We start from the raw sequence: 12,905 nt of genomic DNA, 5'->3' as shown, positions 1-12,905 counted from the left end.
TCCTAACTAGTAAGGATAGGATCAATGGCAACCCTGTACAGGAGATTGAGATAAGGGATTTCAAGGAATTCTTAATGGATGCAGGATTAGATGAAATGAAAACTGTGGGTAGACAATACACATGGACTAATAACCATGTCCATAGTAGGATTGATAAAATCCTGGTTAATGCAGAATGGATACAACAATGGCCTTACATGGAGAGAATCATTATGAATCCACGATTTTCAGATCACTGTCCTTTAAGTCTGGGATTTGACATTAACAACCAAGCAGGCATGAGACCTTTCAAATTTCCCCTTTCCTATTTGTTCTAGCAATGGAGTACCTAAGTAGGTCATTGAAGACACTGAAGGGCAATAAGCAGTTTAGATTCCATCGAAGGTATGTCAAATTCAATCTAGTTCAACTGGGATTTGCAGATTATTTACTCCTATTTTGTAGAGGTGATATTCAATCAGTACAGATGTTGCACAAGCACTTCCAAATGTTCTCAGCAGCCTCAGGCCTAACTGCTAATCCAAAAAGTAGCATTTATTTTGGTGGCGTGATAACATGCTGCAGCAGCAAATTATGAACATACTAGGCTATACAAAGGGTGAGATACCATTCAAATATCTGGGTGTTCCATTAAGCACAAAGAGGCTGTCTGTCATTCAGTGTGAACCCTTAATAGAGAAGATGTTAAGCAGAATTCAAAGCTGGACCACAAAATTTCTATCATATGCAGGAAGCGCAATCCTAGTCAAAAGTGTACTATTTGCTATACAAACTTTCTGGGATCAGATCTTCATCTTGACCAAGAAAATTATCCATTTCATAGAAGCAATTTGTAGAAGGTTCCCATGGACAGGAAATGCTGAACCAACAAAGAAGGCCTTGATAGCCTGGGACAAACTGTGTGCACCAAAAGTAGCTGGGGAATTGAACTTCATCAATGTGGAGCTATCGAACAAAGCAGTCATTTGCAAGTTACTATGGAGTATTTGCACAAGAAAAGAGAAGATGTGGATTCAATGGGTGCATACTTACTACATAAATGGGAACACAGTCTGGAATACAGAACCAAAGAATGCATCATCGGCCATACAAAAGATTTTCAAAGCAAGGAACTACTTTGCAAGTGCAGGGCTATTAGAAGAAGATGTTCAGAAGATGGAAAAAATGTTCTATCAAACAACTATACAAAACCATGCAAAGAGACTTTCCAAAGATGAAATGCAGGAAACTAGTATGCAACAATCAGGGACAACCCAAGTGGACATTCATTCTAAGGCTGGCAATTCAGCAAAGACTGCCTACTAAAGAAAGGCTAGCAAGATGGGGTATAATTGCATATCAAACATACTCATTGTGTAACAAGAAAAGTGAGATAGTGCAACACCTATTTTTTTTTTATAGTGAGACAATAGGGAAGATATGGCTTCGACTACTGGAATGGCAAGGTATACAAAGACCAAAGAAAGCTTGGCAGGAGGAAGTGATATGGATGGCACAGGTAAGCAAAGGAAGGAGTGCAGGTGCAGGTGCAGCAGTATGTAGGATGACCCTAGCAGCTGTAGTCAAACCACATTTGGCAAGAAAGAAACAGTGTATTTCAGAAGAAGAGGAGAACAAGCAATGCCATATTACGACTAATCATACAGGAAGTTTATATAAGGTCTGCCAAATTTCCTTGTCTAGATAGAACAATGGCTAATTTGAATTGGTACCCTGTAATAAACTAGAGTATGAAGTAGCGACTAAGCTGGTGAAGCAGTAGAAGTTTTTTAAGGATAGCTATCTCCTAACTGGGGCTCTATGCCCAGTGGGAGGTATGCTAGAGTTTTGTAATAGAATGTACGAACTGCAAATATTGTTAGTGGTAAATAAAATACTTTAATTAACAAAAAAAAAGTGAGTAAAAGTGGTGATATATTGATATTGACAATTTAATCGTCTAATTAACTTCCTCTAAGCCTTATTTTGTTGATAATTCTAAAACAGATAGAGAGAGGACTAATTCACAGCACCCTGACTTTTCTTCTTGATGTTATCTTACAAATATTGTTTTATTGTGAAGTATTTATAACATAGTTTATTTAAATAATTGTTTAATATTGAAAACCACTCTACCCCATTAACTATTTTCCTATTTTATCGATGAATATCCAACAAAAAAGATTAGATCCCCTTGTTGCCTTTGGCACAGTACATCACAATGGACACTTGGATAGTAATATTTGTCTAAGTTTATATGTGTTACCCACTATTGCATATATTAACTATTTTATGTGTCATGTTATATACATTGTATAAATAGTAATATAAATTGTATTTAAGTGTGAGTATAAAGATATATAAATTAAAAATACATGATATATAATTTATATAATAATGATATAATTATTTTATAATGTGTATATAAGTGTGAATCAAAATATATAAATTAAACATACTTGTTATTTAAGTTAAAATATCACATCCTACGATGTAAAAACACACTGTATATACTAGGAAAATATATGGTATATAATATGATTTATACAAACATAATTTCTTAAAAAAACACATTATAAATTATACTAGATATATACATGATATATAATATTTCAATTTTATATTCTTTAATTCATCACTTTTAGCAAAACTATAATGAATGACGACTTGGTAAGAAAGGTAAAAAATGAACAATAAAAGACAGCTACTGGAATGTTCACACGAGCAGCTATTGAAATTTGTTTCATCCCTCTTTCATATGAGAATAGCTCTATTTTCCTTTCATTTTTTTTCTTCTTATTTTCTTTTTTCTTTGTTTTCCAAAAATATGCCTCTTGCTATAATAATCTTGCACTATCATAAGCAACTGCGATATTTTGATAGTCATACATTGTATAATTATGGTATCATATGTATTTAAGTGTGAATCAAGATAAATATAAATTAACAATACCGAATCCTATAATTCACAAAAACTACATGTTATATATATGTGAACTAAAATTATGATTTATACAACAAACAAGATTGAAAAAACATTAATAACTGTACAATGAGTATTTATGGTATATAATATATTCATTATATGTTTATGAAATAATGTTGGCATATAGCATATCTAATTAAAAATATTTTATTATATAAATTGTATAATAATAGTATAATGTATATGTGTTTATGCATGTTTGTTTTAGCTAGAACGTATTCTTATATATTTATGGAATAAATAAAAATACATAGCATAATATTCATTATATATTTATGAAATAATGAAAGAGCCATTATGGTCAAGTTGAAAAAGATGAAGATGTAAGATGAGAGGGGAGATAGAGAGAATGGAGTCGTCTGTATGAAGGGAAGAGAGAGAATAGATTTTGAGGGGATAAATTAATGAGAACAAATTAGTAATTAATGAATCTTTTAAAACATAAGGCAAATAAACGAATGAGATTGTAAAACATGCCATGATTGTAAATTAATTTGCTGTTTTAGGAATAAAGCAAAAGTAATACCATTTACATTATTAACTCTTTAAAAAAGATCTATCAAGTAAAAATCTCATTTGATGAAAATAGGGTTGAATGGATATCAAGTGACTTTATATAGCATGTCCGGACTAGTTTGAAACTACGGAGTAGTTACTTATTAATTAGGTGAACTTTTCTGATCTGTATTCGTAAAATTGAATTGATTTTTTTTTGCCTTTTCTTTTCATTTGTTTTTTTTTCTTTTTAATTTACTGTAGGCACTTGATTGTAGAAATTCAATAATTCTTTTAATGATGATTTACTAACTTTGACATGTAAAGATTGTGTGTTATTTTACTTTATGCACACCATTGACATGATTAGGAACTTTTAGAAATATAAATATAAGACAATAATCACGAATAAAATGGAAAATGATTTAAATGGACCTAATATTAATTTGTTGGTAGAAAACTATTGAGAGGTAAAGTTTAACTCCATAAAGCTCTTCTCTTTTGGTATCCTAATCCGAAATCGCTCTCAAGTCTCAACTCTCAAGGGAAGGAAGGAAAAAAGAAGAAAATATTTTTCGTATTCAGTCATATACTTTTATATAAAATGATAAAGGAGCGAACAATAAGCCAGGATAATTTATCTATGTTAAATCCAATTGGAATGCACTATTTCTATTTCCCGTCAAGCTTATTCTGTCTTCCCTATTTCCGGTGTTAAATACTAAAAAGCAATAAAGAGAAAACTGTACTTAAATCATTAATTATCTCGATTTGTTCATAAAGTAGTTGGTACATTAATAAGATACCAATTCAAGACGCCGAAGTCAATCTTTGTCTCCCCAAATGTAATATACCTTTCTTCTTTCTCTCAAGACCAACTATAGTTCTAGATTTCTTTGAATAATAATTCTTCGAAAATTATTTTACTCGTTCCTCATCTTTGAAAAACTAATTAAAACCAAAGAAAAATGTCCATTTTCTTGATCTATTCAAACTACAACGGCGCCGTTCGCCCCTTCCTTTAAATTTTCCTTATATTTATTTCTAAACGAAAAATAACTTAATCACAAAGCAAAAAAATACCATTATTGATAACCATATTAGGACTACGCTTAAAAGCGTTACAACTGAGAACTAAGCAAAAGCTCCGGACAACTTTCCGGCAATACTCCGCCGCGAAACTCGTCTGTTCTCCGCCGTGAATCTGCTTTCTAACTCGGCGTTTAACTCACTGAGTTACTGACTTCAACAAAATGGTTCAAGAATCTTTCATATACAGCTTTGTAGCGCGTGGGACAATGGTACTAGCTGAGTACACAGAGTTTACTGGAAATTTTCCGGCGATTGCAGCTCAGTGTTTACAGAAATTGCCTTCTTCAAACAATAAGTTTACTTATAATTGTGATCATCATACTTTTAACTTCCTTGTTGAAGATGGTTATGGTAAATTTTCCTTTTATCTTTCAGTTTTAGCCTCTCCTTTTTGTATTGTTTTTAGTATCTTTTACACTTTTTTTAGTTGGATTTGAAATGGGTATTGCTGGATCTTGAGTGGTAGAGTGTAAAAATGGATTTTGTCGGTAGAGTTTTAGGATTTTTTAAAAAAAGTTACAGTGTTGCTGGGAAGAAAGGGTATTATGGGTCTTGTGAAGAACTGGAGCCTTTATTGGATTCAGAGGCTAGAGTGCACGTCTTTTTTTAGTGAGATTCGTTTATCAACAGATGGCATGTTTGGGAATTAACTGATGGGAAGTGAGAGAACAACTTTGGCGGATGTTGTGCCCTTCTGTTTGTTGAATAGTCAATATTCTCTATACTTATCAAAGAACAACAGTAGATTCTAATGGTTTATTGAATAGTCAAAATTATCTATGCTTAGCAAAAGAAATCCAGATTCTAACGAAATACTAGAAAAGAGGAGTTGTTTACAGAAGCAACGATGATACGTACTTCATCCTAATGAAGTGTAGTTTGCTACTTTTCATTTACAAATGACCAATGACGGTATGTAGAATTGTGAACCCATTCTATAGTTGTAGCTGTAACATGATTAAGGTACAACTTGGCTTTCTAATCTCAATGGAAGTCCTACACACAGCACTACGGGTCAAGATTTAGTATGCTGTAGGTTGAAGAGCTGAATGAGATGCAAAGGAGCTAATGGACTTAGAGTATAATTTCTGCTTACCTCGGGTCATATTGTAGTTTAGATAGAGTAGAGTGGATGATTGATGATCATACTAGTTCATGCTATATATGTACCTCTTGTTTAGACTGCAGCCCCTGCCTGCTCTTCTATCTATAAAGGAAAAAAGTTAAAGAAGCCAAGTCTGATCTCAAAGAATCTTTAGGCTGCTGAAATGTCTCGGCTAATGCTTTTTTTAATTTGGAGAAGGTGTCTCCGGTAATGATTTCACAGAGCCTTTACCACTTAAATTGTAAAATGATATCATTAGCTATATGGTCTTGTGTCTTGAGTCAAAAAGCTATATGGTGTGGTGTTTCCTAGAAAATCTGCTCGAGCTTGCTATCGCTTGATACCTGCTTGGAAAATGATGTTAATCACTTTTTTGCTGCTTCATTGATCTCCTTTCACTTAAGTGACTCCAACTGTGTTATAGTAAAGGTTGATGCAGTAGCTGAACCTTTTGCAAGTCTGATTTAATGCATGTTAACCTTTGCAGCTTATTGTGTTGTTGCCAAAGAATCTGTGGGGAAGCAAATTTCTATTGCATTTTTGGAACGTGTGAGAGCCGATTTTAAGAAAAGATATGGTGGTGGTAAAGCAGGTACCGCTGTGGCTAAAAGTCTTAATAAAGAGTTCGGGTATGTTGCTGAAGTATTCTCATATTATACTGCAGTTGTATTCTATTACAAACAGAAGTTTAACGGGTAAAATATGTCAACCTTTGCAGACCTGTCATGAAAGAGCACATGCAGTATATAATTGACCATGCCGATGAGATTGAGAAACTATTAAAAGTTAACGCCCAGGTGTCGGAAGTCAAAAGTATTATGTTGGAGAATATAGAAAAGGTATGCCAAATAAACTGGAAAAAGATCCCATGTTGTATATGATATTATCTGCTGCAATATGGTTCACTTGTTTCTTCATCGCGTGTATATTGTCCTCTTGCATCCTCTTTGGATTTTGACTAGGATGGATTGTCTAGTATCCTGGCAAAAAGTAGTAATTTTTTTCTCCTTTTCGGGCAGCTAAATGATCGTCTTGTAGCAGATCTGTAGTTAAAAATGCAGCTTCTTTAATCCCACCAAAAACTGTGCGAGTGTTTATGGATGAATATATGTGGGCCTGATATCTGATTAGAAAACATATCCTTAGACCTTACTGGGTACCTCACTGTAATGTTTTAAATCTTCCAATGCTAATCTGTCCCTTCTGAAAACCATTGATGGACACCATAGGCCGGTGACAAAATCAATTTCAAAGTTCTAGAGATAAAAGAAAAATTGGCCTTATGAAGAAATAGGTAGCATTTTGCTTTCAGAGTATTGAGTTTGCATCTTGGTTTGGGCTTAAAATTTATAAACTTCACCCAGTTAGGTGCTTTTTCCTTGTCAATCATATATAGTTTATCTAAATTATGGAATTTATCTTATCCCCTATTTTTATATGCATTAACATAAACGCTTCCTTTTTGACTAACAAATCTTTGCTCAGATACAATGACATCTTAAGTCATGTAGTTGGTGTGGACCATTCATATCAGACTAGATAATTGTTTGAAACTAGATCGTTGTTCTTTTTTTTTCTTTTTAAATAGGTTAATAATGTGTGATCTTTTTAGATTTAGTATCAGGGAATCATAGCATCCTTTGTTCCTTAATGGATCCCGAAACCCTGTCAAAATTACGAAACTGTACCTTTTCAGTTAAGATGCATCTAATGTTTGGTAAAGCCTGTTGTTTGCCACCCTCTTTAAGTTTCAATGTACCATTCAGGAGAAGCGTCTTGAAATGTGATTGAGTTATGGTTGTTTTCTGAGGCAATAACCATGTGTTTCCTTTCTGATTTTGGTTGTACGACGAATCAAATGGGACATAAATGAAAAAAAAAAAAAAGCATCTCCAGGGCACTAATCTATTATGTGATGCATCAATATTTTGTCTTATTAAGTTATTTTTCTTGTGGATTTGCTCTGTCTCTGACATCACTTTGTGTTCCTTGGGATTACAACAATTCAACCCATGAAGTGCTTTAATGGTCACTTGAATAAAGATGGCCGCTTATAGTGCCAATAACAGTAACTAGTATTATTTTTAGAACATAAAGTTCTAAAAATAGAATTTCCACCTAGTTTGGAGGACGACTTCTTAAACGCTGTATTTATTATGCTGAAGCTCAGATTTAATAGTAATTGTCCCGCTTCTTGTATCCAAACTTGATCAATGAGAGTTGTTGACATGCCTTATTCTGCGCTTTAGGCATAAATGTGTATCTAATGCAATGTGCTTTTGTTATTATGTGTCAACATAATGTGGTTTTATGCTTCAGCAATTGCTTTAGGCTTTTACAAACATCTCTGTGTGTGGAATAAGCAACAATCAAGCTATTGAAACTTCCATTCGTTTGACTTGTTTAAACCTGTCAGGCCATTGAAAGAGGGCAAAACTTGACTACACTTAACGACAAGGCTGAAGATCTGCGTGATTCGGTAGGTTTGGTTGATGATTTCTATTTAATAGCAAGTGTTAGTAGCATCTGTAAGATCTTGTGTGTTTGCTTTCAGGCCCAAGAATTCAAGAAAAAGGGGACTCAAATACGGCGGAAGATGTGGTATCAGAATATGAAAATAAAGTTAGTTGTGCTAGCCATCATCCTAATTTTGGTTCTTATAATCTGGCTTTCAGTTTGCCGTGGCTTCAATTGCACAAACTAGCATATCAACAGCGCACAGTTGGGACCAAATTCATACAAATGTAGACTAACAGATCCAAACAGGCACATCGGCCTGTGTTTTCTTAATTTTCTTATAGAATTTTTCTTGAATGTGTCTTTCTTTTTTAATTATGGGGTCGGACGGGGAGGGGTGGGAGTAACTGTGTATTCTGTGCTGTGTAAATGGTGACTATGTAAGATATCTATTGTTGGTAGAGGAATCTTGATTCAGTACAGTTATCTATGTGTGATTGATAAGTAGCGTTTTTGGAATGTTCTATGAAATTTTCTTTCTCCTTAATTTGTTGCCATCATTATTTTGGGTCAACTACTTGAAATTCATAGCTGATTTTAGTTGAATCTCAAACTAGATAGCACGTAAAATATTGAAACAACTTCCGTTTCCTGAAATGAATCTTTTTTTAAGAAGAGAGAGAGAGAGAGAAGTACACCAATTTTGCCACTGGAAACGAGCTTAATTACAATTATTATCTGTAATTTCTGTTTCATAATTTGATATACATGTTAATACTTTGCTTCGTTATTTCTGTTTTTGGTAACTATTGATATTTTATTACCAAATGGAAGTATTGAAATGTTTCCGTGTCATAATCGTGGTAAATAGATTTAAATGACTCGAAATTTTTGCAGTCTCACTCCCATTCTAATAATTTGGAATTTTTACATTCCTATATCAGATAGGAAACCTTTTTATCCTCAATGTTTAAGGTTTGACTTAATTACACTTAGTATACCAAATTACCATTTCTATACCATAACTAATTAAGGGTATAATTAATTAGATATTTTTTACTCCTTAATTAAAGGGTTTCCGTTACCCGCCCAGTATCTCCACTCCTCCCTTACTTTCGCTCTCCGAATCCCTCAGCCCCGTACCCACGTTCTTTTACCCATACCCAGTAAAAAGGTTGTGGAGGATTTGAGCATGTTTAACCAATTTCTATTATTTTCATTGCCATAAACGACGAGATTACAGTAAGTTTATAAATAAAATAATTGTGGTTTGAGTGATAATGGATACTGGTAGCAGAGGCGGACCGAAGATTTAAAGGTGACGGGGGCACCATTATTTTTCAACATAGCTATACATATTTCTAGCTTTAGCATAGCAGTTTCGTAAGGAGTAACAAGAGCATATAGGAGAATCACAGAATTGTAGCATAATTGGAATTTTCGACATAATTGCGCTTTTTGCTGAAGATTTGTAGAAGTTTTAGTCGTTTTTGATTTGTGAAAACAGAAAACAAAGCATCTACAATCAGAATACAAATAATCTACAATTTATCTACAAAATATCTACAAACTGGGTACAAACTTCAGCTCTAGAGCTGAAGTTTTTGTTTGTAACTGGCGAACTTCAGCTCTAGAGCTGAAGTTATTTGTAGTTGTGATGTTCTGCCTTTTGTAGTTGTAGATATTTTGTGGACAGAATAGTTTTATTGCTGTATTTTACTGTTTGTAGTGTAATTGTAGTTAGTTTGTAGTTTATGTAGAACATTACAAGATTAATTGTAGTCTAAAATGTAGATATAATGTAGACATAATTGTGGATGCTGTGTTGCCTGTTTGCCCTGTAACTGTAGGTAAATTGTAGTTATTTTTATATTAGGTATTTAAACTGTAGGTAATTTGTACATTCACTGTAGGTAAACTGTAGGTAAATTTGTTTAAATTGTAGAGCTGGTTTTATACATAATTGTAGAGTTTTTATTTCTGTTTTTGTAGTTAATAGTAGTTATAATGTAGGATTCATGTACCGCTTCACACCATCTATCACAGTATGGATATGATCTGTTGAAGCCCTCACCTAAAATTACATAACAAACAGCAATAAAAATATTTACAATCATAAAATAGTTTATCTAATATTTATCTACAACGTATCTACAATTATATCTACTAATTATCTACAATCTACAAATTAACTACAATTTGTCGACAAATTATCTACAATCTCACTTTGATATTCCTCTATGACGGGAGAGGCTGGCATATCCCACACTGTAGTTTATTTGTAGATAAATGTAGGTATTTTGTAGATATTATCGTAAAATCAGACTTCCATATTGAAATCTCGTACACTTATGAGTAACGGATACAATCCTAAATTTTTATTCTCCTTTTTTGTCTCCATATACACACTAACCCCCATATTGTTCCTAATCTCCATTGGAGGACAATTCTCATTCACAATGTATTTGATTTCTACAATTTTTTCTGAAGTATCAATCATTAATTGCTCTGCAATTGTAGAAATCAACATACTGTAACTTGCACCTCATCGAGCACAATGCCATCAACTTGAAAATGTCTAAATCTGCCATAGCTATCCCAGTCTCCATTAAAATGTAGCATGATTGGGATTTTGGACATGATTGCTTGTCGTTGCAGAGTTATTGTTCAATATTTTGTCACTTTTTTGATTTTTTGGATTCAGAAAAAAAAAAAAAGACGAATAACAGAGAATCGCAGAATTAATTTCTACAATTTGACTTGAACTTTTTGATTAGGGATTGATGAAAAAAGTCGACAAACTGAGATTTGCAGAACTGATTTCTACAATTTGAAATTGAGCTTCTGATTTCGATGAACTGATAGTTTGATTTGTAGCGACAAACTGATATTTTAATTTCGACGAACAGAATATGTTTATAAATTGAAGATAAGCGATTTCCGTGATATGATATGATCTTATTCACGCCAAATCTGTTCAGAATATTCTGCTCCTAAAATTTAGCTCGCAAAAATAGGAAGATACAGCTGCTATTAATTAGCTTTTAATGATTGGTACAAAAACTGTAGAAATAATGTGGACTGGGCGGGTAATTTAGGAATTATGCACATTTTTGGTAATAAGGTTTCATATATGATATAGGTAAGAAAAAATCCCTTCTAAGTTTTCATGCTTGTTTGCTTCTATCCAGCATTCTGGTTCCATTTCCCTCTAATTTGTGATCGACTTATCCGCTCATTTGGCAAATTTAATAGATTTTATGTAAATTAAGCAAAATCTTGTGTCTATTTATAAAAATATGAGAGACAGAATGCAAAGACTAGACCAAAATGAACTTGATGACATGTTTTCATGATCCAAAATTTACCTAGTCGTGATGGCATCTAACCCAACCCGCTAGACAAGTTTAGGGGTGACAAAACTAACCCAAGCCAATTTGACCCGCTCAACCAGCCCAAGATTTAATGGGTTTGGGCTAGAACAGTTTTGAAGATGGATTGTTTTGGCTAGCCCAAGTTTACCCATCACAAATCATCAGCCCAAATGGACCTATGATGATACCTAACCTTGACCCATGAAAATGCTCAATCTTAGAGTTCTACCTTGACCGAGAAGTTTTATTGTGTGCCTCACGGCTCACACAACTGACATTAGTTGTGTGAGGCTTCTTTTTGTCGATCCCAATCTTACACTTCTTGGTCAACAAAAATCTGGGTACACAAAACTGTGAAACAAAAAAGATGTCTCATACAACTAGTGTCAGTTGTATGAGACACACTACTAGAAATCCGGAAAGATACGACCACAAAAAGCGACTAGTGTTGGTCGCTTATTGGCCAAAAAGCGACCAAACGTGCCTGGTCGATATTAAGCTGGTCCCTTTACCTTAGGGACCAAAGTTGGTCGCTAATTAGCGACCAACTTTGGTCTCTCAAGTCAAAGGACCAAATATTCCGGTAAAGACACTGACGACCAACTTTGGTCGCTATATTATTTTAATATTATAAATTTTGCGACCAAAGTTGGTCTCATTTGTGTAAATTTCGTTTTTTTTTATTTATTATTAATTGTAAAGTAGCGACCAACTTTGGTCTGTATATGAAATATTATATTTTAAAATCTGGAAAATGGCGACCAATGTTGGTCGCTATACTATAAATTTTTTAATTATTTTTTTTAAATAAGCGACCAAAGTTGGTCGCTAAATACACGAATTAATTTTTTTATTTATTAATAAGCGACCAACCCTGGTCGCCATATTTCCAAAAATTATTATTTTTCTGGTAAATAGCGACCAATCTTGGTCGCTACTTGGGAAATCTGGGTTAAATAGCGACCAACCTTGGTCGCTATTTCACAGAAAATTATTTTTTTTTAATAGAAATGCGACCAAATAGCGACCAAAGTTGGTCGCTTTTCTTGGTATACTGCTGGCAGGAACTGCCTCTTTTGGCAGCTACACCACCTGCCAGCTTACCAAAATTCCTAAATAGGCAAATATGCCAACAACAGCAATAACAAGCAACAACAACAACAACAACAACAATTATAACGAACAAAGTATAAAGTTCAATAGAACTTTATACTTTAAGCTAATTAGCAAACTAATAAGTTAAATGTTATTACAGAACCATTCGAAAACCAATTGTATTTGTCTAGCATAAACTTATAAGTTCAAAGATTGTTCTCTACATCATTATCATCACCGTCTGATGAACTTTCTTCACCATGACGGTATCTAGAATGGGCTATTTGTCGATGATGGGAAGAATGACCACGGGGAGGACGGG

At 33.7% G+C, this 12,905-nt stretch overlaps 1 protein-coding gene across 1 annotated transcript; it reads left to right on the top strand.

Moving 5' to 3' along the window:
* On the top strand, positions 4,300-8,600 carry LOC109228922 (vesicle-associated membrane protein 724). Its single transcript, XM_019394183.1, has 5 exons — positions 4,300-4,903; positions 6,145-6,286; positions 6,376-6,496; positions 8,074-8,136; positions 8,212-8,600. Exons 1-5 carry the CDS (start codon positions 4,714-4,716, stop codon positions 8,359-8,361), a joined length of 666 nt encoding a protein of 221 aa, XP_019249728.1. The 5' UTR covers positions 4,300-4,713; the 3' UTR covers positions 8,362-8,600.

This window comes from Nicotiana attenuata, chromosome 7 (genome assembly GCF_001879085.1).
Source record: "Nicotiana attenuata strain UT chromosome 7, NIATTr2, whole genome shotgun sequence".
Taxonomy (NCBI): Eukaryota; Viridiplantae; Streptophyta; class Magnoliopsida; order Solanales; family Solanaceae; genus Nicotiana; species Nicotiana attenuata.
This window is presented reverse-complemented; position numbering and strand designations above follow the sequence as displayed.

Coding starts and splice junctions, on each gene's coding strand:
- LOC109228922 (XM_019394183.1), top strand. CDS start 4,714: ATGGTTCAAGAATCTTTCATATACAGCTTTGTAGCGCGTGGGACAATG. Junction 6,287..6,375: donor AGTCTTAATAAAGAGTTCGG/GTATGTTGCTGA, acceptor CAACCTTTGCAG/ACCTGTCATGAAAGAGCACA. Junction 6,497..8,073: donor TGTTGGAGAATATAGAAAAG/GTATGCCAAATA, acceptor TAAACCTGTCAG/GCCATTGAAAGAGGGCAAAA.